General features: G+C 36.3%; 1 protein-coding gene across 6 annotated transcripts in view; it reads left to right on the plus strand.

Moving 5' to 3' along the window:
* The window catches only part of LOC136560179 (BEN domain-containing protein 5), an 883,159-nt gene that overhangs the window by 34,459 nt on the left and 821,806 nt on the right, over nucleotides 1-26,894 (plus strand). For all 6 annotated transcript variants that reach the window (XM_066555873.1, XM_066555874.1, XM_066555870.1 and 3 more), the window contains exon 3: nucleotides 12,147-12,271. In XM_066555873.1, the coding sequence (XP_066411970.1) occupies nucleotides 12,147-12,271 (125 nt within the window). The remainder of the gene's footprint in view (nucleotides 1-12,146; nucleotides 12,272-26,894) is intronic.

A 26,894-nucleotide genomic window follows, 5' to 3' on the forward strand; every position in this document is an offset into this window, starting at 1 on the left:
GGTGGGTTTTATTTTTTTTTGTTTTACTGCCACAGTTTGAAGTGAGAGCATTAAGTTAAATTAATTTGACTTTGCTTGGCAAATGGTGATAGTAGCACTTTAACAGCTGTTTGCTTTCCTGGATTGTCCTTGGTGCTGAAATTGCTTTTGTATCTAAACAGCAAAATGTGTTTATAGGGCTACAGAATATGGAGATAAATTTAGCCTGTCAAACAGATATTATTGGGGCTTTTTTTGTGCTGTGTTTCTGGGAGTGGATCCTGACTGCAGTGCTTTAATTCCAGGCTCTGTGTGCCTTTGGACATCTTACAGGAATGTTGTGGAGCTTTTCCCTTTGATTTATGACCTTGCCTGTATGGACTTCTGATCAGATTTTATTCTCATTTAGTGCAAGAGGGGCTAATTATGAAAGTGACAAAGATTCTTTCGTTGTGCTAAAGCTTTTTGAATGACAAAAGGGGGCTTTAAATTAAAATGAACTTTAACAAGGCATTTTCACATTGAAGTGATACACACTCTACCACTGATAGAGTAATTCATTTTCAACCCTTTCTGATTCTATAAACACATTGTCTCACAAGATCAGTAATTTTTTACCTCTCAGGCTAATGAAGAGTGGATGGTAGACCAATGAATTCTCTTTTTGCAGAACTGTTTTGACATTCTTAATTTTTTCTTAAATATCAAAGAAAGGACAAAGAGCTGTGATTTTATTGCATTAATATTAGTAATCATTTATCTGCCAGAAAAACATTTAAATATCACTTGACATTTGCAGAGAAAGATTAATGTTTAATTTACTACAAACATAGAAATACTTTGAAATAAAAGGAAATGCTTCTGGATTCAGCAAAATAAAAAAAAAAAAAACCACAACAAAACACCAAAACCCCAACAAAATTAAGACAGACATTCAGATATAAAAAAACATTGTAACCATGCAGAAATCAAAAACATGTTGGTGCCATCTAAAATGTCAATATTTAAATTATCACTTCTGATTGAAAAAATAACATCAACTAGATAGTTCTTTAAGGTTTAATTTAAGCTTTAGCTAAACAAAGATAAATGAAGGAAAGCAGTTTTCTGTTACATCCATGTGGGTACAGTTACAAAGGCCTGTATAAATTCTAGCATCATTATAAAAACAAACCAACATAATGTAGTTATATTATGAACAGTATTGGCATTTCCTAAATATTGGTAAATCTGAAAGTCAAGGGAAACTTCCAGAACAGGCTGGTGTCTGGAGGAAAGGAAAATAGCAAGACACAGGAGTCAGAAAATTGTATAAGTGAAAATACAGGAGTAAGTTCCATTACCTACAGAAGGATCAAAATGCTGTATAATAAAGAGAAAAGTAGAGAAATCGCCTTGTTCTACAAAAGAATGCCAGAGTAAGAGCTACAGAGGAGGAGGAGGAGGAGATGAGCAGAAAAGTTGTGTATCAGTCTAATCTGATGAAATGGCTAAAAATGTACCCAGACTGCAGGAAAGTCTATCTGTGAATTTTGTCATGGAGATTATATGGTAAGATACCACTTTTAGGCAATGAAATGATGGGATTAATGTATTGAATGAGAATAACATTTCTAGCCCTCAAACTGTTTTTGTGACTAGATTGATAATGGCACAGAGAATCAAATTCAGTTTTATAATAAACTAAAATAAGACTTGTTTCTCGTGCAAAAGCTCTATGTAGGACACATGTTATTCACATTCAGTATTTGTGTGGAAAGTCTATCCTTGCAGTACCTTTTTCCAAGGATTTTTTTTTATAAGATAAAGAAAGTTTCAACTATAAATCCAGTAATTTATTATTTAAAGAAGGATCTTATCCAGGAAAACAAGGTTCTTTTATAGGGCAATACCTGGAACCTTTCCATTAATATTCTTTAATAAAAACTTCTGATTTTATTTACAGCTCTGGTGACTTTTGAGAAGTCTTTGAGAATATAATATAACTGTAGGTCTCTGATTAGGGTTTCCATCTATTAATTTTTATTCAAGTGTCAGTGTGTAGTTATACTTTGGAAGGATTCCCCTGGAAAAATTGTGATTCTGTGTATAAGGTACCAAACTAGGCCAAATGCAGAATTACAGCATTACTGTGCAGTAATAAATCAACAGGAATATCCTCTCTTGTAGGATGAAAGAACTTCCTTGTCTTTTGCATTACAAGAATTCTCTGGGTCTTTGCAAAATGATGAATGTATTGAGTAGGAAGCATTACATAAGTAGCACTGCTGTGATGTATGAAAGAATAAAGAATATGCAGCTTTAAATTTTTTTAACCATTTTTAATACATTTTTGGCATATTTGTGCTGTTAGGGAATATGAGAATGTTTCACATCAGAGGCTGCAGAGAGCAACAGATTTCAGTGATGTGCACTGAGCATCAGGCCCTAAAAACTCAGAATTTGGGACGTGTTTCTGTCTGTGGCACCAGTGATGGTACATCCCACTGTGGTCCTGCAGTTCCTGCCCCCTCATCTGCCTTGGCTGGTGGTTCCTTCCGTGGTTAAGGCTGCAGACGTCGTTATAATTTATTTATTAACTCATTCATTATTTAGGATAGCACCCATTATATGCTAAGTGACTTCCAAACAGAAATTTCCCCAAATGCTTTTCCTTTAAGAGCTCTGCTCTGAAAGATGTGGTACAAGCCCAGCCGTGAGAGACTCATTTTGGGAGCGCACGCTTTGTTAAAGAAAGCTGAGTTTCGTGACACTAATGCAAAACCTCTTTGTATTCTGATTTTCCTCTAACAAAGGTTCACTGCCGTGGCTAAATAACTGCCCATCTGTCATTGGGGGCCTTTGGGGAGTTGATAAAGAGGGAGCTGAGAAATCTGTTTTTCTGGGGATTTGGTGGATTTGGTGTAGTGGGTGTGGATGGCCATCTTAGGGCACAGGCCTCTGATTTTTAAGCACTCTTGACACTCCCTACTAAGTTGCAGCTTTACCACTGCCAGTTGGTGTGTTTACATGATTTTGTAACTTTTTGGAGCATTTTTCCTGCAGTCTTGGGCTCTGCTGATATTTCTGTAATTTGTAAGACTCTCACAGATGTAGGAGAATGAGTCAAGAGCCTGACTCCATTTTATTCATCCTTTACAATTTCCCTACTCGGTGAACATTGACATTTTATTCTTTGCAGCACCAGGATTTTAGGTCCTTTAACTGAAAGCATTAGTTTTTATTGAAAAGGGCAATTTTGAAATAAGGCTCTTTGGCTGCAAGTGATTAAATATCAATCTCATTTTATCAAAACTATTGAATTCTTACAGCAAGATTGTATTGTATAATTTCTTAATACATATTGTTTACAAAATGGTCTTTGTAGTATTTTGGGATACCTGTTACTTGTATTTTGTGCTACTTTGCTCATAGTGGTTCTTGAGCAATCATGATCACTAAATATTCAGGAATACTTGTTGCTGTTTTTGACTGTGCTCTAAACTGGCATCACCAATAAGACTGCTCTACTTAATGAACATAAAAAGACAGAAAATATTCCAGTTCTAGCTGCTTGTGTTGTCTCTCTAAATGTCATTGTTTGCTCTCCTGGTCTATAAAAGAAAGTTGCAAGTGATGTCAGTAGGTGGCCTTTGGCATCAACACATGCTAGAACTTTACAGTTATTTTATAATGTGAAGTCTCTGTAACTGTATCCTCATTGCAGGAGGAACCTCAAGCCTACTTAATAAATTTTAATCCCTCTATTGCCCATTCCCCTTTGCCCAGACATCATTCAAACACTTGTGACCAAGAAAAATATTTTTTCTGAAAGGAAGAACTCATCCTAAATCTATCCATTGGCAGCACTGCCTGGACTCCTAGAACATGAGAATCTTTTTGTAACTGTTTTTAGTAAAATAAATCATGGCATTGGCCACCTCACCCCTCCTTGTTTTATATTCAATGAATAGATTTAAGATCAATTATGATTCTCTCATTTTTCAACCAGTTCTTCTTTCTTAAAGGTTTTGAGTTCTCTTAATTTTCTGTGTGGAAGACAATTCTGCCTCCTACTCTAATTCAGATAAAAGTTTTAATTTATAAAACTCCTGTGGGTGTTTTAGTCTAGGCCACACATGATTAATATTTCTGCAATTTAACTCAATACAAAGGAATTAAAGATTTGTTCTTGACACTTGTTGGGAACCACTGAGAAGCAGTAACTGTGTTCCCAGGCCTATGGGCCAAATGCCCCCAGGGAATGGATCCAGTGCACCTTACTTGTGTCACCTGGGAGGAAGAGTATTGGAGACAGTGGAACTCTGAATGTGATCCTGAAAAGGGGTGGAAAAGCAGATCAGGCTCTCACTGTTATGAATTAAGATCAACACCAAAAGAAACAAATAAATCAGCAGATATCCATAATTATATACCCCCCATTAATACATTTTATTTTAATGCTGTTTACATAGATAAACAAGAAAAGTGTAAAACTAGAATTTTCATGTGCTCTCAGTCACAATTAGATTTTATCACATGGTCTGCTTACAATAAAAGCTCAATCAGAGTTTCTCGGCCTCTGTGAGCTCTACATCCTGATCTACCCTTTGCAGAGATGGAACGTGGCCTTCTACCAGCTGCTGCTAAGACCTAAGTCATTGTTCCCATACAGTATTTTTCACAAAAACTACTGATCTACTGCTATTTGGATGTCACTATTGATAAAAACATAAAACATGATGGAAACAACAATTTCAACTTATTTAATTGAGGAGGGAAGATAGAAAAGAGACTTCAAGTTTGAAGCATCCAGCTTTTTGAGCCATGTACTTTTGAAATGCTTTGCCTATTTGATATTCTTGACCATTTTTCAAAGGAAATCTGGATTTTTGACCAAAAGAGGAGTCATAAGCATTGCTTTGTTTTTAACAGAAACATCAGGTTTTTAAAAGAATGCTATATTGGTGAAGAGTACCCAGGGATTATCTGCAGAGCATTGATTTAACTGTGGTAGTGAAGATAATATTTTGCATTGCAGAGTTTGATATGTGCAATTTGAATAATTTAAACTATAATTTACAGGTGTTGTATATGTGGTTTTTATGGTATTGTCTTGCTTTGTGGTTTCAAGTATCTTGAGCTGACATTGCTCTGGGCACGATGCAAAAACTGTCATGGGTTTTCAGATATCATTAGATTTTTTTTTTTTTCTATTTAGAAATCAAATACTATTTAGAAGTTCTTTAGGACTTATTGCCAAACTATTTTTTATGAACTCTTTTCACAGGCAAAGACCATAAAGCAAGTGGGAATTTACATCTGATAGTCCTAGATGCACTCCTTTCAGAAGATATCTAATCTTTCACTAGAGTGAAGTTTTTACAGATCTCAGTCCCTGTAGTTCCTGTTCCATTTAGAACATATCAATAAAATTTCTTTGCATTATCATCTCAATGTGTTTTATGATCTGTAAGGATGAATTTCATAGAGGTTATTCCATATTCAACATTTTACCTTATTCTGGGAAATGTGGAGTTGCATGAAATATAGATTAATACTGTTTGGCTATCTTGGACTTGATCCCAGGTTCAACTGGTGAAAATGATGTATATTCCAATCTTTTCCTTGGTTGTTTTTGTTTAAAAAATTTGTATAGATTGAAATGCAGCTGCAAGTGTATTAGTGATTTTCTATTGCTTACTTGTCAAGATTTTTATTGTGTGGATGAAAAATAGCATTTCAAAACCTGGCAGCATATTGACAAAAACAGAAGAGCACTTTGTGTAATTCTCTTTTGAAAAACTACCTCTTTTAGAGACAGAGATTGCCTCAGCTACTTCCATTCATATGTATCTTGATCAATAGATTTATTGATAGCTTTTAGCCAAGATTTAATTCTTTTTTTCTCCTCAGTTCACCATGGTGCTCACTTTTCTGAATTAAGAAACTAGAATTAGGCTCCTATAAGCAAGACATACAATATGCAAGTGCTCTAGGTGTAAAAGGAGGCATTTGACCTTTTGTTGCTAATCTGTGACAGGTGCAGGCTATTTTCTTCCAAATGGTGTTAATTTTCATGTGCAAATCCACCCCCTGAAACCTGCATTCTATATATCCACCACAGGGGAATTGGTGGTCATCATGAGTACTGTAATGGACAGCTGAGAGGGATAATCACTGATATTTCAGCACATTTATGCTCGCGACTCAGTCGGCTTTAGTGCACTTCTGTTTTCACTGCTTATTAGGGAGGCTGAAGTTAGTTATTCATGGCCGGACAAAAAAAAAAGTGTCTGAGAAAGTTCATGTGCCGGGAACAGCACATTGTTACAAATTAGTTTCCTTTACCATTTCTGGCAAACTCATTACAAAGTAATCGCGCCCTGCGCTGAAGTGCACTTCCTCTGGGACCAATAACTGTAAATAAGCAGGGCTGCAAGCTGGCTGATAAGTTGTTGTTCTGAAGATAACGGTCCTTTTTAGCAGAGTGTTTGACCTTTTTCTTTATATTGCCTCAGGCTTGTCTAAGACCCTCAAGGTCTATTTTTCATCTTAAAAATTCTCTGTAGGCAAGCAAAATGTGCGGTTTAAGAAGATTTTAGGATTGCTTAACATATCTATATTTTCTTTTCTAGCATTTTTATGATAATTGTTAGAATGTTTAGTAACTTTAGCTAGCATTTTCTTCAGCAGGTTTTCTTTCTTTGTGTAAAGTACACTTTTTATTGATGTAGGAAGCAATAACATTAATATTTTATGAGGACTAAGTGTGTGTTGCATGATTAATAAAATAGTATCATTGGGCTTTTTTCTGACTTTTAAAGAAACTTGAAACATGCTATTGACCCCTTTCACTATTCACATTTTGAGAGCCTTGCACTAAACATTACTCTGTGAAGTAATTTAAGCAAATATAATTAAGAATGTCAGCTCGAATGATTAAAGGAAAGTATGTCTCCTCTTTTCTCAGTATGCTAAGAGTATTGAACAGAACTGTGACTGAAAATTGAGCATGCCTTAAAAACAAACCCCAAGGCTAAGTGAAAGTCAGTTTATAGACATTTGGGAATTTGATTTGTTCACATCTTCCCATCAGTTTAAAAAGATCCATGCTAATATTTCTGTAAAGTAAAATAATAATAGAAAAAAAAACCCCTAAAACTAATTTCAGAGTGCATAGGAGAGAAAATACAAAATGTTTTGCAAAGTGCTGGCTATCCTAATAAATGACTTGTTTTACTTTTAAGATGTAGTCTGACAGTCATTTGCATACAGATGTGCACCCACATTATTAAAAAGAAGTTTAACAAGAATGCCAACCAGTTCAGATTTTTTTGCTCATAATGTTGTTGGTTTTTTTCCCCTTGCAGGTCTCATTAATCAGTTCATTAATCATACATGTACCTTAAATAACATTAATATCTTGTGTTGTATAATCTTAACCCCCAAATATAGTGCTAATCACTAGATATGGAGTGATGAGGCTTTGAAGAATGCTGTATACTCTCATATATACAACTTCTGTATTTATGGAATGGAGTGGTGATGAGTTCACATGGGCGTGAACTCAAAGTGAAGTAAAGCAAAGCTGATGTTTCAGTAGTGTGAGACTTTCTCTGATTTTAGAAGATACTCAACCAATGAGGTTGTGAACAGGCTCTCTTACTGATACCACAAGTGACCAGAATAGCAATGCACACAGAATAAGAACTGTGCACACAAGGGGTCATACAGTAGTTGTACCATGACTGAAAACTATTGGTAGGTTCATTTCACAAAATTGGTGCTATCTGGCTTTTTCTTACATTTGTCACAAATTCAGCACAGAAACTGTTGGCTGCAGATGCTGCAAAGTACAGTGTATACATTGTGGAATTGCACAGAAATTCCTGGGACACAGAAGGAACTTGCTGTCTACCCACTTATTAAATTGTTTTCTCTCTTGCTATATATTTAGCAAAAAATCGGTTTAGAGGTGATTTGCACTTAAGAAAAAAGTTGTTTATTTTCAGTGTTAAAATGTTAAAATGGCTTAATATCTAAATGGAATGCTGTAATCAATGTTTTAATTCCTGTTCCATAGTTTCTAATGCATGTCACTGTGGGACCTGTGGTATTGGAATATAATTGTCATCCATTAGAATAAATGCATTTCCCATGATTAGAGCACTCTGAAGGCAAGACAAAAACTGTGCAGTTTTTTTTATGAGATTAACACTGGGAAGTTTAAATCCTTGCTTGGACACCAAGAAATGTTTTTTGGTGGCATTATCAGTTTTCTACAAAGCATCTCTTAAAGTGAGGAGGTGTTTTGTTCCTACAGTTCTTGGCTTCTTTGTACCAAAACTGCTGTCTTGTTTAATGACATTGCTATGTGGGCTGAAATTAGGCTGACAGATTGTGAGCAAAGGCTGTGATATTACAAACAATAGTCTATTGAGCACGAGGAACTTGTTGAATTAGTTACCGGAGGCATTAGTGCTCAGTCCAGCCTCTTTAGCATCTGGAAGACAGAGAAGAAATAGTGGGCTAATGAAATGTCCAAATGACACCAAACTGCAGAGGGCTGCAGGTTGACAATGGCAGCTGATGTGTGCCTGGTAAGAGGCAAAAACTAATAATAAACCAATAAACTCACAAAAGGAAAAAAAACCCCAGTGCATTAGCAGGGAAAGGAGTATTCAAATCAAGAGAGAAAACCATGTTGGGGCTCCTGAGGAGTCAAGCACACAGATGATTACATTTTAAGGGTTCTGCTGGATTTGAGATGGGTTTTCCAGAGCAGACTGGATGGCAGTGGCTTCAGCACACCAGCTCTTCACCATCCCTTATTCCCTTGACATCAGTACAATTCTCCAGTGCTAGTTTAGGGATCCTGAGGACCCTGTAAAGCAGTTCTGAGTGGGTCATCTGTTCCCTATCCAGTTCAAGTTAGCTTGATGTTGAAAAAGAAACTGAAATGTGCAAAAGATCAAAATCAAGGTCTCATTTTGCTCTGTTTTAATTATTCACTTAATAATCTTTTAGTTTCTTATGCCTTGCAGTACAAGTTTTTAATGGTCTTTGAACTTTAAGTATGAATTTAATTGCTTCTGTCTCCTTCTTTGGGAGTAATTGCATCAAAATTTGCACCTCTGCTCTGTGCTGCAGATAATGCAATCCATATCTGGAATTTCTGGGATTGCTGGGAGGCATGTATAGTAGTTTATTAGTTGACAAGATGGACCTAGCCCACCATCTGTGTTCATGCAGCCTGCTGCCTTAACCCTAGAGAATCTGCCAGGATCACATGCACAGCTCAGGCTCAAGTGAATTCACACACCAAACTTTGTCCAGAGAGATCTAAATCTGTGACCTGTGACACAACTGGAATCTAAACTTTTGGGATGAATACCTTGGACTACCTAAATCCTGAAATATCCAAGGAATATTATTATGCCAGCTATGTCATTTATGCATGAAATTTAATGAAAAATAAAACAAGGAGCAGTGGTGAGCTGGCTTTGCCCACCCAGTGCTTTCTCTCCCCCACTCCTCACCAGGACAGAGGTGAAAATGAGGTGAAGAAGGTCCTGGGTGGAGGTGCAGACAGGGAGACTCATTTATTGCCAGTTAAAATAGGTTTGCATTGTGAAATTCAAAGAGAAACTAAACCAGTGCCTTGTCCCTGCCCTTCCCTGTTTCCCAGGATCATCTTCCTCACACAAGGAGCTGTGCAAGGGGCGAGGGCTGATCCTTCTTTGCTCCCCAGCTCTGCCCTGGGCCTTTTCCCTTCCCAGGGCTGCAGTCGTGTCAGGAGCACCTGCTCCAGCCTGGGTCCTCTGTGGGTCACTGCTTGTCCAGGAGACACCAACCTGCTCCAGCCTGAATCATCTGTGGGTCAATGCTGCTCCAGGAGACACCAACCTGCTCCAGCCTGAATCATCTGTGGGTCAGTGCTGCTCCAGGAGACACCAACCTGCTCCAGCCTGAATCATCTGTGGGTCAATGCTCCTCCAGGAGACACCAACCTGCTCCGGCCTGGATCATCTGTGGGTCAATGCTTCTCCAGGAGACACCAAACTGCTCCAGCCTGAATCATCTGTGGGTCAGTGCTGCTCCAGGAGACACCAACCTGCTCCAGCCTGAATCATCTGTGGGTCAGTGCTCCTCCAGGAGACACCAACCTGCTCCGGCCTGGGTCCTCTGTGGATCAATGCTGCTCCAGGAGACACCAACCTGCTCCAGCCTGGATCATCTGTGGGTCAATGCTCCTCCAGGAGACACCAACCTGCTCCAGCCTGAATCATCTGTGGGTCAGTGCTGCTCCAGGAGACACCAACCTGCTCCAGCTGGGTCCTCTGTGGGTCAATGCTGCTCTAGGAGACACCAACCTGCTCCAACCTCTCCCCACAGGACACAGGACTCTCTGTCCTGGCTCCCAGAGCATCCCCTTCTCTCCTCTTCCTCAGCTCTCCTCAGGCTCCTTCACCCCTCTGCCTGTGTAGGATTTTGGCTTTCACTGGACACATTTTCACCACCTGGGCTGAGGGGCTGGGCTGTGCCATGGGTGAGGCTTTCTGGAGCCATCTGGGAGTGTCAGGAACAAGCTGGAAGGGAAAGGGGCAGCACGGCCTCCCCAAGAGCCAGGCCTGCAGCCCACTCCAGCACCTGGGCACGGGCACCCACCATGGCAGGTGACATTATTTGTGTTTGGCAGAGGCATTCTGGCTTTGCAATAGAGCTGTTTTTTCAAATATTTCCAATGCCAAGTGTCTCCTTGAGGCAAGCCCTCAGGAACAGATTGAGAGCGTGGAGCAGGTCTCTGCAGAGGGAAGCAGTGGAGAGAATTTTCTTCTGAAAAGAAGGATGTGGGTAGGAAAGTAAAGGATAACATTAAAAATAGAGAAGATTAAGCATGTTCCATTAGTAAAGCCAGAAACAATTTAGGATAAGGTAGAAATCCTGGAAGTGTATTGATAAACAGAATTTAAAATGTCTTTTTCCCTCTTCTTTTCCAGCCCAGAGCAGCAGATCTGCTGAATTTTGCTGCTCATGCTGGTATTGAGCAATGTGTTGCCAGAGAACAGTCCTATTGACTGCAGTGGGACTTTCTGAAGAGGGAATCATTTAGCTCAAATAACCTTATAAATACACATTAGAACCCAACAGTATATTTCCAACCCAAGAAGATATATCTAGCCCCAGAAATATATCTGAAACCATAAACCCAGGTTTTCAGTGCTACTTTAAAAAAAGAAATATAATTTAGCATGTGAGCTAAAACATGGCCCTGTCTTACAAGATGAGATGGGTTTTGGATTGGATCAGGAAAATGTAAAGTCTTATTTTTGTAGTGGATAAATGAAATGGACAGTCTAAACCCTGTCTCTAAAAATCTTGGCACACTTCAAAGGAAAAATGCCATTTTAGCAATTTAAAAGCACTTAGTGGGTTTTTCCAGTGCTGAACTTCATTTCTATAGCCGGTGTGGTTGCCTGCTGAATAATGCCATAGGGGACAATGTAGCTCTGACTATATTTAAAAATACTATTCCATGAAATTCACTGGGAGCAAGCTGAAGCAAAATCTCATTTGTGTCTTTGGAAGGAGGTGATAGTGGTTGTAAATGGTGAAGGAAAGGGATTGCGATGGTTTTTGAATCACAGAAGAGATGAAGGCTGGACCATCTGTGGGGAGAGAGGGATGCTTAGACCAACAGCCAGAGGGGCCAGGCAGAAATCTGGGGACTCTTTAATGTTACAGGGACTTGAACTTGAGCAACAGTTGGAAGGAAAGAAGTCCTCACAGGTGGGGACTAAAAGATGTGCTGCGACATCAGTAGAAAAGTGAAAAAAGAATAAGGGAAACAATTAAAAGGATGTTAGAACACATAATTGGAATATTCAGATAAGAGGAGACAAAAGGTCAATTTGATTGAATAATAAAAATCTGTGTTGTCTTCTTTTTGGTGTATTCATATGCATGTAGCTTACTGGTACGTATTTTATTTTATGACTACAGTGAAGCCTTTAACAATAATTCTGAACTACTTTTAACAATAATTGTGAACTCTTGCAAGGCTTATTTTACTCGTATATTTTAACCAATGGAGGTAGAAGTTTTAAAAACTTTTCTCAGTGTTGTTCCTGGAGAGTTGATCAGGCATTCATTAAAACTCATCCTGTTTCATCTGTTCTTGGTAGGGAACCTTGGCCGTGTGGACCATGTCACAGAGTTTGAGTATGACCTCTTCATCAGGCCAGACACCTGCAACCCACGCTTCCGAGTCTGGTTCAACTTCACTGTGGAAAATGTGAAGGAATCACAGGTAAGTGATAATAAATTAGATGGTATGATAGCCTCAAAAATTGCTTACTCCAGAACATGTTTACTTAATAAAAAAGATGACACCCCGGGTTTGCAACTAAAAATTTCTTTAAAATGTATCTTTGTTCTTTGAATTTTTTATAAACAAAAGCAGATATCAGCAGGAGTGGGTATGACCATGCTTTTCGGCTATCCAAGACAGGAGGTAATTGCAAAGACAGTATAATTTTTGCCAACTAACAGAACTGGTATTAATAATGGCTGCCATGTATTTGTGCTTTTGCATTCTAACCAAATATGTGTGTTAATATAAGAAAAAGAAGTCCATCATAGCTGTTCAAATATTATCACTCAAGCCTTCATTTAATACCTGTAGAACAATGGGGTAGCTGTGCAAACAGGCATTTCCCCAGTGACTTGTAGCAGAGGAGTTGCGTGCCAACGAGTCCCTTGTGAAAGAGGAGGTTTAAATGTGAAGCAAATTGATAGGCAACTGTTTCACTTACTTTTAAAGAATGTTTTTTGCAGTAAAGATGCCCCTTGAGAAAGAAACATCCTTGCTCTATTTTATCACTAATAAAAGTTATATACTAACTTTCACATGGAAAAATAATAATAAAAAAATTTCATTTCACTTTTCACATGCGCCTTGAATTTTGTTCTGGTGGCCAGCCTTAGTTTATCAGAATCAGTCTGTCATTTTTACTTAATGGAAATAAAGCATATTTAGTAAGAGAAAATGCAGAGGCTTGATAGTTGTATTCCTACGAGACTAATATCTTAATATCCAGCACTGTATCATTCCTGTTACAACTGGAAATCATGAAATTGTTTATCTATCGTCTTGGAGCCTGATACTTTATCAGACAGACCCTTTCCCCTGCTGTGCCTTACTCAACTATGATCAAATTATATAGTCATGAGATGAATGGGAATCTGTCTCAAGGAGGCAAAGAGATCGGGTAGAAAGATACAATATATATCTCGTGCTTACAGGATATTTGTTTTCATGGTTGTCTACATGAAAGAGAATGGTTCCACTATTAAGTTTGACTTGTGAGGTCTGTTTTTATAATGTGTGCTCCTATAATCTTTTTCTCATCTCTCCAATTTCCGTTAAAATGAGACCTGCCTGGACCTAATCTAGTCTGGAACCTTTTTTAGGTCTTTGTACTACAGGCCATGGGCAGCATTAGTCATTGCAGCTCAGCTATATTAAATGAAAGTTAGAAGTTGCTGCATCAAACGTACTGTGTAATGCAATTTGTTTTCTGCATTTTGATTATTTTATGTTTTACTAGAAAACAGTAACAAGGAAGCCCAAACTGTTCAGTATTGCTTCAAAATGTTGCACTAATACAAATACAGAGGACCTTTGATCACATTATGTATAAAAGTAGATAATTAATAGCTCTCTATAAATCATTACCTGGGTAATATTGCATTTATTTTTGATATATTATATAAGTAACGTGTGAAGAAGGCACATCAATACACCTATATATATGAGGTCTGGTTTCAGCCTTTTGGATAAGGACTCACAAAAAGTAAGTATTTTTGTTTTTTATATTATCTGTTAGTGCAGAATTTTGTGTTATTAATCTACTGATAAATGAAAAGAAAGACCAGTTAGACATTCCAGCTAATCTTGCTGGAATGCATTATCCATGCATTATTCTATAAGAAAACAGGCTCTTTGCTTTCTTCTGGTTTTAATTTTCTTAAGTCATGGAGCTTCCATTTCCTATGTCTCAAAACTGTTTTATGGACTCCTCTCACTTACAGTGTTGCTTGATTTTTAGCCTAAAGCTTTCCTTTATTTAATCCCACAATTCCCAGTTGCAATTCTGCTTAGTAATAACTCCTCTTGGTACGAATAAATCCTCATCATCCCTGACTAACATTTATATTTCTGTGAATTATAACATTCCTCATCATTTGTGTGTCAACCTAGCTATCATGTTTGGTTCTTTCAGCCCTATGTCCAATAGACCACTTTACCTTTTAAGTATTTTCCGCTTTGGGGCCTTTGGACTTTCATCAAAGTGAATGTTTCAGTCCTTTGATAATTATCCCAGTTTCCCAAGGAAGTAAGCTTATATGATCACACTGTCTACTTGCTAGCCTAGGTGTTTGTATGGCTGCTGATCCCCTCTCCTCTCTTTTCTCCTTCAACTTCTTAACTCTTGGCCAGTTTCAGCATCACTGGACAGGAATTCCTGTAAGTTTTGGGAAAACAGGCTGCCAGATGGGCAAGAGACCCATTAGTGTTCCCACTGGCAGACAGGCTATAGTATGAGATCATTTCTTATTAAACATCAGAGAATCCACAGAGGAGATGAATAGGAGAAAGTATTCATTGGAATTTGCATTTTTAAGATACCAGAGAATCCAACCATGAAATCCAAATCCATAGCATTTAGTAATTTTGCTTCTTGCAGAACTTCTTGTTTTTATTATTATTCTTCCTCTTCCAGTTCCTTCAATATTTTCTTTATAGTGCGGAACTAAAATTTAATGGATAATTCTGAGTATGCTAATCCCAATTTACAGAGAAGGGGCTCGAGTCCCTTTGCTCTGTTACTGTCTCGCTGTAGACAGCTGGAAATTGCAGCAGCCTTTTGTTGCAGCATCACTATGGAAACTCAGGCCTAATTTGTTTTTCCCTATCATACAGAAGTCTTTTTTAGAGTGATTGCTTCCTTGCTTCTGTTACGTATGTTTGAGGTTACTGTTGTGCTTCATAGGTAATAGAGCTAAGCTCTGTGCCATGCCAGTGACAGCCCTAATATTTCCAGAATTATTTTTAGAATTTTATTATAAACTTGGTTTATTTGATGTTCACTTCCTGACATTGAAGTCGAACCAACAGACTTTTTTTTTTAAATTTGGATGTTGATAAATTAATTTCTTCCTCCTTATGATTTGGGCTTCTACTTCATTTTGGGCATCTACATCAACAGACATTTTTTGTTGTCAGTTTTATTTGTACTTTTTTTAACAAGGTAAAAAAGATTTTTAAAAAAGGCTAATGCCATATATTTATGGGAGGAAATGAGCCATCATGTAAGATACCTGGAAGATGTAAAATTTGGTCTTTTGGTCTCCTTACATGGTTTCTGACTTGGTACTCAGTTGGTCTGAAAAGATGTGAGCTATGATTCTTTTTTGTTACTTGTTTGGTAAGTTCAATTAACACCAATATTGGAAAAGAAAAAAAGAAACTGATATGTTATATGTAAAGAAAATACATAGACTTTTATGATTTACACATATCCATGAAAGGGAGAGTGAAGGAAATAGGATTTGCTGTGGAACACATGGTCTCATGGGCAAAGCCTCCAATTTCTCTAATTATATATGTGTCACAGGCTGCTCTCTATTCCTGATAATGCTCTTTACTGGGCAGGGGTTGCTTCCTATTCACTTCAGCCATGGCCCTTCAAACACCATCTACGATTTTGCTAAATTTCTTCTCTGCACAGTCGGAAATTGGATGAACAAATTTCATCTCCCAATTGCATTTCAAGTATTTTAAATACACAGTGCTTCAGGTGCAAGATTACCTCTGAGCTAGAATGGCTTTAATGCTATTACTAGCAACAGTGATTCATTTGAGCTTTTTGGGAAAAAAAAAAGAAATGTGTGTACGTGTGATAAATTATAAAAAATATGCTGGTATACTGATATTGGAGGATTTTACAGGTGAAAAGAATGATTATTGTTTTTGAGGGCTATAGTCAGAAATTCTTGTCAAGTGCTTGACACTCACTGTTCCAGATACTGTAACTACACTGGAAAAATATGATCTTTGTCCTAGAAAATTTTCTTTTGAGCAATTTGAGAAGAGATAAGTATTAAATACAAGAAAGCAATGAAAGGATTAAAAATATTTGAGGATTTTTGATTTAACACTCAGCAGCCATATTATACCACTAACTAATGCACATCTAGGCCTCATGACAAATTCTGTGTGTGTGTACCCTGAGGAGCTCTGCTGTTGGATGAATCATGTTGAGAAATGGTATTTTCACTGAGATTAAAAAAAGAATTTCCAACAGAAGGGGTTTCCTAATAGTGCCAAATTTTGTTCTGTAAGTGTTGATAAACACATTTGGAGTTCTTCATCACAAAGGTACTGACAAAATATACCAAGAAGGATAGAGGAGAAGAATGGATATTTGGCAGCTTGGACTTGATCGTTACTTACAGTTAATAAATCAATCCAGATTGAGGTTAAAATCAAAGAACCAAATGTTATTTACTTCAAAGGCATTTTCTCTGTTACTTCAGTTGCTGTTGGACTGAAACTAGAATTTTGACTCATGAATTTTTTTTGGGTTTTTTATGTGTGAGTATGGACCAGGAAAAAGGATAGCCTGCTCTTCAGAATTTTAAGCAGGATGCCCAGGTAAGACAGACATTATCATAGCTGGACATTATTATGAATGCATGGAACTGTCACTGTAGAATTTTATGGGTTTTTGTCCTACACTGTTTTGTAAAATAGAAAAGGCTGTAAGATCTCTGTTATCTTTAATTGATTAGATATTCAGGAAATATTTGTTATTGACAGTGGATTTTATAATATGTTCAGGCCTCTTTTCACTGTCCTAAAACAACTCAATGATCCTTAGCAGACAACTGCTTCTTTATGATGCTACAGCTGTGATTGTTTAAAGATATGAGTGATACGTGTATAGGGAGAGATAATGTCTCTCTTTATACCAACTGACACATTTTGGAGAAGCAGGGAGGAAAAAAAGAAAAGCAGGCATAATTTGAGGTACTCAACCTTTTTTTCTGACCTAAGAACTCATTCTGTGCAGTTAATTCCTGCAGAAGCTGCATCCAAAGTAAGATGGAGTGAATATGACATCAAAAGCAGGCTAAAGTTGGAAACAGGCTACCTTTTTACTTTCTTCTTCTTAAGCAGACATGCTTTGCTCTACTGTCACTTGGGGATTTAGTTACTGGTATCAAGATGCTTTATAACATCTTATACTCTTTCCAGCTTCTCATTTGAGAAGACAGATATTTTCTTTACTGTGTATTAAAGGCTATATTGCATTTACCTAGCTTTGGAAAATGCATATGTAAAAGGGCAGGCTTTTATGAAAGAGTACAGATTTGAAATTTTCAAGTGAATACATTTGAAGTGAATGAATAAAGCATTTTTTTGCAACAATTCCTAACCCATCTTAAATGCATAATTTCTTTAGTGTGTTTCATTGCTTATACCTTCTTAATAAATTAGGTATACATCACTCATTTATTAATAATTTACATTATAATTTATTAATCCTCTTCTGGTCAGCTACTGTAATCTATCCGAATAGCTGTTTATAATAATTTGCAAGGAAAATCACTGGATTATTTGAATTTTCCCTGTTTAGGAAGCTTTCAGCTGCTCCCCATCTTTATGTACCATTATGTGAATTTTTAGCACTCTAGAAAAAGATGTCCAACTCTTCCTTTATTTTGGTATTTTAGTCACCATTTACACAGGTAGGCAAAACCTGATGTTTTTCACATCCCAGTTTTCTTTTGTCATATGAATTTATTTTGTTTCCTTAGTTCTGATACTTTTCTTGAAAACCATCTATATTTAAGAGGTTAAATGGACATCAGTAACCCAGCTGACACTACCAGCTCACATTCCCATTTTGACTTCAAGGTGTAACTGTGAGTAGCATCACTGCTATAACTTTTCATTTCCTGCTTACTGTAGTGTTAGTATTGATTTAGTTAGAGCAGTATCAAATTTTTATTTGTTTCATATGTGAGTGAAGTTTTTCCTTTTCTCTTGGCTATCAAATAGTGGATATCAGTTCTTGTGGCTGAATTTGGTTAAAATTTAAACTTTGGCATGCATCTAAGGCTGCTGGGTTTGCCAGTCATTATCATTCATCATTATCATGTCATATCATATCATGATTTATTTTCCCTTGGAGAAAAGCAAATACTGCATAAAGGTTGAAATTATAATCAGTTTTGTAAGGTTAAAAAGGAGCCAAAGATGTCTTGAAACATTTTCATCAGGAAAAATCAAGTAAAGAAAATTAATCTCAGAGAATGATTTCAGTGAAAATTCTTTGGTGTTCACTAGCAAATATGACAACAGTTGAGCAAAATCAGGTATGTGTTTGTATCCTTTGGGATTCCTTTTAGAATTTAGAAACAGCAAAACTCTGGACTTTAAGTTGGTTTTTGTTTAATCTGATGGCATCTCTGTGTATGACAATGTTGCTTTCATATCCTGCACTGGCCAAGTTCCTTAAAGCTGTGTTTGTGTGCATATGTATATTTTATTTATAAACATGTGCATAAATCTACACCTATCTCCCTAGAAAACACGGGAGGCTGAGGTGAGTGCATTTGGATAATAACTTTTTAGTAACAGCTTTTCTACAGGGTAAGATTATTTATTTGAGTAGCACATGCCCTTCAACTTGGGAAAAAAAAAGGGAAAAGAAGGATGGAGGCAGAATCATGATGCAAATTTTGTAAGACCTTGTGGTACCATAGCACTTGGTAATATGAGCCTGTTACTTTTTGTTAGGGAAGGGCTTGAATTATCTGAAATTCGTATTAAAAATTAAAATGGATTATTTCAAAGGAGCCTTTGTATTTTTAAAAGTAGTTTTACTGATCCCTGGGTTGGAAAGTGGTACAATTTTATCATAAGTCAAAAGTTGCACGGGGTTAGATGATACCTATAGCAGTTGAGGTAATCATTTACTTACTGAGGAAGCCATATGAAATGATAGTTAAATAAGAAACAAAGTGATGACATTTAAAATAGATTGCATGTGTGTCTCAACATTTAAAAAAAGAAAAATCTATTGAACGTGGTGCAGTTTTGAAGAAAAATAATGTTACCATTTTGGAAACTTGTGCCTATATTGGTCATGTATAAAATTAGATTTATAAATGATGATTCTTCCAAGTTGGAATCCTTTCAAGTACGTATAATTTTATTTTGGATCGATAATTCAGTTGTGCTTGGAATAGATAGAGGGTGCATGTGAAACTTTGGTAAGTGCAATATAGTGTGCATATCCATGAAATTATGAAAAGCTGCCATGACAGGTATCATCCTTTAAAAGTAATGAATGCAGGTAGGTTGGTAAACAGGGGAAACAGTCAGCATTACCAGAACAACCTCTGTCCTGGTGAAATATTCACTCTTGGCAAGGCAGTGTTAAATTCATAAACTTTCTCTGTTCCAGGTGTCTGTAAGAACATTTCAGATTCCAGTGTTCAGTAATTATTGCACACCTACTGTACTCTTCAGATTTAACACTGCCTTTTGCCTCCAGGAAACTAATGGCCAGGTGTGTTTAATTTCCTATGGTGGTGGCATCTGTCACTCAAAATGTCAAAAATACATTATAGATGTCATCAACAAAATCAGCGCTGTGATGATCTTGATGTCAGTGATGTGACATGCTTACTTTTCTTTCAGTTTAAAACCTTTTTGATTTCTGATTAAATACTCCCTTTTTTAGTTCCAGAGTGAATTGTCTTCCATGCAAATTTGGTTTCATTTTCCTTTTATTACTGAAAAGTCTTTATATCAGAATGTAGAAGCATACATTGAAGAAGTGAAGATGAAATGTTTTGAACTTTCCTGCTTTTAGATTTTTTTTATCTTTTAAATTCAGAATAATTTTTAATTTTTTAAAAATTTGGAATAATCTAGGTCTCCCATTGATTTCCGAGGGAGCAAAGTTCCTACAATGCTAAATGCCACAGAAAAATTCCATCCTCATCTCAATTAAATATTTTGTTCCTTTGCTATACTGCTCACAGGTATATGCTTAGTTTATAAAACTCTGGAGCATTAAGATAAGCACTTTCACATTTTTAGGGAGCAAAATTAAAATGCCATGATTTGTAGATACTTTCCTTTTTGTTTGTTTCTTTGTTTGTTTTTACTGTTAATTGAAACTGGAAAACTGTATAGGCTACCTGAGATATTACATTATATATAATAAAATTATTAAGTTTCTTCCAGCAAAATATATTTTAATTTATCTATTGAAGAAGCTGTGAAATACTCTGTAAAATTACTGTGCATTTTTATCTGCTTTGAGAAATTAAGGAAAATTAACACTGGATTTATAAGATGACTCTTAACATAGAGCTGCTGTATTTTACATACAGAATGCAGAATAATCAGCTGAGTGATTCTGATGATTGAGTACAGTTCCCCCAGTTTAGAATCTGACCTGTGCACCCTGGATAGGCAACATCTGCTGTTACACCACAGCTCAGGATGGCTCTGGTAATTTTTTTTGTGATTTGAGAAGCTCCATGGAAGCTTCTAATTTTCATAGTAGCACTACCATGATGAACTGAGGCTCATTACTGTAAACTGATGGCAGCTGTTAATACTATTACAGGCAGAGACTTTTTATTTAAGGGAAACATTAGCCAGTAACTGGTAGATTTCTGACACTGTATTACATAAGGCTTCCTGTTAGGAAGGAGAGCAAAGAGAAATGGATTTGAACCCATTAGTATCAGAATTACGTGTCAAAAAGCTAGAGCAGAGTTCAATTTATTTCTGCAATAAAGTGTAAGCTAGAGATTGACTTGACAATTATTTTACCTTACATTGCTCTGGTTGTTCTGAGATGACTATTCCAACATCAAATCATCTTGTTTGGACATCTTTTACAGAATAACATGATAGTCTAAATATGCATTATGTTATGTAGGAACTAAAACTCGGCAGGTTTTTTCAAGTAGAAATGAGTTTTTTATTACTCCTTTTACTAGAGGATGTATATACCGTGGAACACATTCAGCATAGATTTAAAACAACTGCATGTATTTTCTGCTAAATCTAGTGCATGTTGTTGAATGGCGTTTACATTGTAATAGAAAGGATAATCTTTCTGAAGCTTTTAGTGGCTTGGCATAAGGAATACAAATAATCTGCCCAAAATATTTGTTTTCTCTAAGCCAGTCACTGAGCAGGGTTGTGGCTCCTGTTTACCACTCTCTTTTTTCCCTAATAATTTTCCAAGATAAGAGACAACAAATTGGACAAACACTTCCTAATTATAATTTTCAACTTTGAGAAGAGCAGTGCTACCAAAATTTTTGCCCACTTAATATATGTATTGTCCTACTAAACACCAAAATGCATGAATTCAGAGCCTTAACCTTGAACATTATAACAAGCTTTTATTGGAATGGCAATTTTTTCCTGTCTTGAACTGATGGTGCTCTACAGAACACTTATTTAATTTTCTAATTGTGCAGTATAATTTTTGGAGGGTGTTGTGTTAATTGTCCCTCTGAAAATTCTCATGAAGCTTCGCAGAAATGTTTATTAAAACCTTTATAAAAATAGCATTACACCAATGTGCAGATTCTCCCAGCAGGTTTTCCTTTCCCTTTGCATGATTTCATGCAGGACCATGTTGTACTCAGGGGTGATGCAGGGAAAGCAGAATTGCAGCTTTGCAGCTTGTTGTGTGTTCGTGTTCTGATCTTCTGTGAACTTTGTGGGCAAAACTAATCCCACAATCAGAGCCCTACAGAGTCTTGTGGGGTCCATGGCAGGGCATTCCCTGGCCCTGCAAATTTGACAGTGATGCTGAGTACCTCCAGTGTTAGGTTTAGAATCACCTCAATTGTTAGATTAAACCGCATATCCTTCCTGGCAGGCATGTGGAATGGCAATTCCATGGCCTTGGAATATCCAGGATGAAACTACAATAGCTGTTCCTTGTGGGTTGTCTCTTCCCTATGGCTGCAGAAGGATTTCTTTGAGCCAGAGTTTAGTATAGCTACCTACCTAGGTCAATTGTTATTTAACATGGAGTTATATATATTTATTTTATTGATTTAAAGCCGGTTCATTATAAAAATCAGCCTATAAAAAGAGATGGCATGTATGCAGGGAGATAATTTCTTTTTTTTTTTTTTTTTTTTGCCAGGAATTTCTCATGCATAGATACAATGAATTTTCTAAATGTAAATGTTTGGCTAGATTATTCTTCAGAGACACATATTGATTTCTGTTGTCACCCTTCAGTGAGAGTGAGTGTAGGTTACTGGGAAATCCTTTCCAAGCACATACTGAAAAAAATGTAAAATATGATTTCCTTGACAGTTAGTGAAAAGAGACAGAGTAGACGTTAACAAATTAACTGTGTTTATTCCATCCTCACCAGTTTCAGTCTTTCAGCTTCTAAAAAATCAGCTCGTTTGGTGCTTGGAGAACACGGGTCCATATTGCACTGGGTGAGCTCGAAAGCACGTTTTGAAATTCATAGCTTAGCAAAAGGGAATCTTTGCATTTCCTCATTTTCCTTTGCAGATCTAAATGTGGAGTTGTGGCTCTCTCGCCAGAGTGGGAAGTACTGCATAATTTTGCAGTTTAGGCTATTCTATAATGCAAGTAGTATGAGCCTCATGGAAAACTGTATGTGGTGGCCAAGCTTAATCCTAAAATGTGCTTCATTCAGCTTTCTAATAAACCTGAAATTCATAAATTTCTGTGTCTTATAGTGAGTTTGATAATTATGGATTATAATAATTTTATACTTCAGTGCTTAAACCTAAATATTGTTCTACAAATACTTTTTCCTTTTTCTTTTTCTTTTTTCTTTGTTATTTAGAGAGTACAAAATGCCTTCACGAATACCAGAGTGCAACCTATGAAGAATTTGTTATAATTTTTTGTCTATCTAAACAAGTTATTTTAAAACCTAGATAATATTTATATGTCTTACAAGGACTGTTAGATAGAAGTGTTGAATAGCTTGTTATGTTTCAGCCATGATAAACGTCAAGTTCACCTAAAAATTAATAAAAAAATATTATTTCAACAGCTATGAAATCTGATAAATTTTTGCTTTCTTGGCATTGTGGTATTGCTAACTTCCATTAATTTTCTTTGTAAATGGTTTAAAAACTATTAGTGTCATGTCAGGTATAAAGTACGATCAAGAAATGTTTGATTTTAAAAATACATGTTAATATATAGGAGATGAGACTACAATGTTGCAGTAAATTACTGTATTTTATAACATTTAAATCATAATTTCTATGCACTCCTTTGCTTGTTTTGTAGATAATAAATGTACAGAGTTGGATGGAAAACTCAGCTTCTGTTGTTTCAAGGGAACAGTGATGCTTGGGTTTGTATGTGATTAGTAGTGAAGCTACAAATATTAAAGTTATAAAATGATGTAGTTGTATTTTCTCAAAACATTTGGGAGCATTTTGAATTCAGAGGTTTTTTTATGATCTCTCTCTGATGTACTTCAAGGAAGAAAAGCAGAAAGAATTTTGGAAAAAAATTAATCTTTGTGGTAAAACTGGCTTTATAAAAAGCCAAACAAGCAGAGGCATTTTAACATAATTTTCTCCTGACTTAAACAATCTTAATTTTATCACTTTGCCAAACTGTGTTCCTTTGCATGAAGTATGTGCAGGAGATACTTCTGAATTTGCATTTTCATTAGATTTAGCATTCAGCACCTAATGCCATAAATTTGTTTTTGAAACTCTTTAATTCCCCTGAGTGTTCCAACATATTGAATGCTATTTGCTTTGTATTATGTTGGCAGCAAATCTGCAGTGAAAATGCTGTCAATATATATTCATAGCTAACATTGTTAACTAAAAGCAATATTGTTTTTCTATTGTAAGCTGTCACGAATGTTTGGCACCCTGTTGTGTAAGCCAAAAAAATGTCAAAGAAAGAAAAGAATATTTATGAAGAAAAGTGCAGTGATAGTGTCAAGTTTTCTGTATTAAAATACATTCCTTGTTTGTACAGACCTTTACAATTTATGAAATTGTGTTTTGTAGTAATGTAAAGTTAGAATATTGTGAGAAGATGCAGGCTGTTACAGATATTAACTGAGAGGAGCACAGTAAATGATACAGCCATTTTACTTTGTATGTAATGCAATGCTTATCAGGCTGTAAAATGTATTCTACTACACTACAGATTATTTTATTAATAGATGTGCTATATATATGTGGAAAATTAATGAAAAATATTTTGAATTTTTTTCCTGGTTTTTATGATAAAGAGTATAATTAACAAGAACAAATGCAAACTTTTCAACATTCTCCTAGGGAGTATCCTTATCTTTATGCAAGAAACAGTGATTTTGTTTATTTAAGTAGTGTATTCCTTTTCCCAATAATTCATACTTTTCTAATGAAACATACTTTTTGTATCTGCATGCTATTATAAGAATGTCTTAGAACAGAATATTTTAGAGAACTTCTGTGGGGAGAAATGAAAAAAAGAAAAATTCTGTCTGCCATGCAAATAACCATGTTAGTGCTAATACATAATAAATACCCATAAGCTAAAATAAGACAAGTGGCATCTTTTGTGCTACTCTTGCAAGTGTTTTAACCCAGAGAACTTGAAACCTAAACCATGTAAATGGAAACTTCTGAATAAGGTATTTGAAGCACAACCTGGCCACAGGCTGGGTTACTCTGGAATCAGCAGACTTCAGCTGGTGGCAATGGAGAGCTCTGACAAAAATCAGTGTTTCAGCCCCACAGGTGGCTCTCAGTGATGCACCAGATTTCCATTACCCTCATCTCACCAAGGTAACATTTTGCTATGTCCGCCTAGGTGAAAATAATAATCCCTGTACAGTGAAGTACTGGCAGCCCCAGAAATGTTGGCATTCATGACACTTTGTGTCATTCTCTAGAAAACCTGTTTTCTTTGGGAAACTTTTTTTGGTAAAACTTTAATAGATTTGGACGTTGGTCAATGTAGTTTAAAAAACCCCCAACCTTAAATATTCTGATCTACCATTCAAGAACAATCATTGGTGAGTTTGTTTGAACACTCTTTTTCATACAGCAGTGTGTTGGTGACACATATTAACATGTGTCATCTTCTGTGGTCCCGGCCCATGGTGTGAATACATACTGATCATGCTACATGATGCCAGTTATGAATCCTTTTTTTCCTTGCAGCTGATTTCACCCCTCAACTTCAAAATAACCTCTGCTTTCTGTGCTGATATTTGCTCTGCTAGGGTAATACAGGTGCCACAAGTGATTTCACAAGGTCCCTGTTATGGACTTGCTATTTTCAAACATTTTCTAAGAAGTGCAAAATAACCAGAGTTTCCATTGACTTTAGTGACATTTCAGTACTATTAGCACCTTGGAAAATTGGCCTTTATATTTCTTGGCACCAATCTCTATAAATTCTCTCATGTGCTTTCAAGTAAAATTATATAAGCCTTCAGAGCTAAGTCTCCCACTACTGTCCAAATTAATTTTTTTCCTGCTTTTTTGCTTCCAATATTCTTTCCTAATTTTCCTAAAGAAAAGGAATCCAAACTAAAAACATGGAATACATTTGATGTATGGAATTGTTCTCTGGGTCTTTGACTGGCATTATATAACAAGGTCAGAGATGTTTATTAATGTTCTAGGTGAATGTCCAGCACATTCAGGTTTAAGAGAGAACATGTCTTGCCCTCTATTCATTATATTCCAGGTTATTCCAAGAACTTGCACATGACTGAGTCTAATGTGTATCTAGAGAGGCAATATACTCGGACAATTATATTCACAGGTGAATAATATTTTTTAAACACAATAAAAAACTTTAACAGTTTCTTAAATGGCTCACTAGATAGGGATTGCTGTTTCAGAACAGGAGGCAGTACTGCATCCTGCAGACAATTGACAAAATGGACTAGCAGTTTTCATCCTTAATTTAATTCTTTCTCCTCAGTGGCAGAGAGATGCACAGTCTTTCTTACATTGTTTATCTTATTTTGGCATAACAGATTTAATCATGACTATATCCATTTTCCACAAACTGTCTTGTGTCTTGAATCATAGAACGTTTAAATCTTTTACAGGTGTGGGATAACTGTGCAGCTCATCCTACTGGAAAGCTTTGGATTTCTGTGCATTGTGGAAGAATGTGCCTTTCCCCAGTTTTCAGAAATGTTTATGAACCTTTAGAAAGTGCTGTGTCTTCTGTCTGGCAGTTAGATTTCTATCAGTTCTCGCTATTGTCAGGGTTCCTTTTTATTACTTACTTTATTATATATTGTACAGGGGGACCTGCTTTGCCATTTTACTTTTTTTACTGTTGTTTTGTTAGGCATAAATTTGATGCTGAAGGAGGAATGAAGATGTGCAAACCCAGTTATTAATCATGCTCAAATCTTTTCCACATGTGTGTCTTGAAACACTTCTTTTCCTTCTAATACCCTTATATGAAATAAAATTGTATTTTTCTTTTTTATGCTTGAGAGTTTTGACTTGATAAAAATGAAGGCTGTTGCTTGCTCCCCTTTGGCAGAAGTGATGTCACAAAAAAAGGAGCAGACATTCCTAACTTTTTCTCCTAGCCTGAATTAAGCTCATCCCTGCTGAGGAATTTAGGTGGAGGGCTCCTCCAAGATGTGTTACCTGCTTTTTCTTCTAGCAGGGGTGACTCAGAATTCTCTTGAGGATAGCTATTGAAACAACAGTGGAGCACAAAGAGATAGAAATTAAAAAAGTAAATAGGAAAGGCAGTAAATATAGACCAGACCATCCTCATTTACTGTTAGAAATAAGAGAGGAACAGTATTAAGGTACATAGATGAGAC

The sequence above is a fragment of the Molothrus aeneus genome, chromosome 9 (assembly GCF_037042795.1).
Source record: "Molothrus aeneus isolate 106 chromosome 9, BPBGC_Maene_1.0, whole genome shotgun sequence".
In the NCBI taxonomy this organism is placed as follows: Eukaryota; Metazoa; Chordata; class Aves; order Passeriformes; family Icteridae; genus Molothrus; species Molothrus aeneus.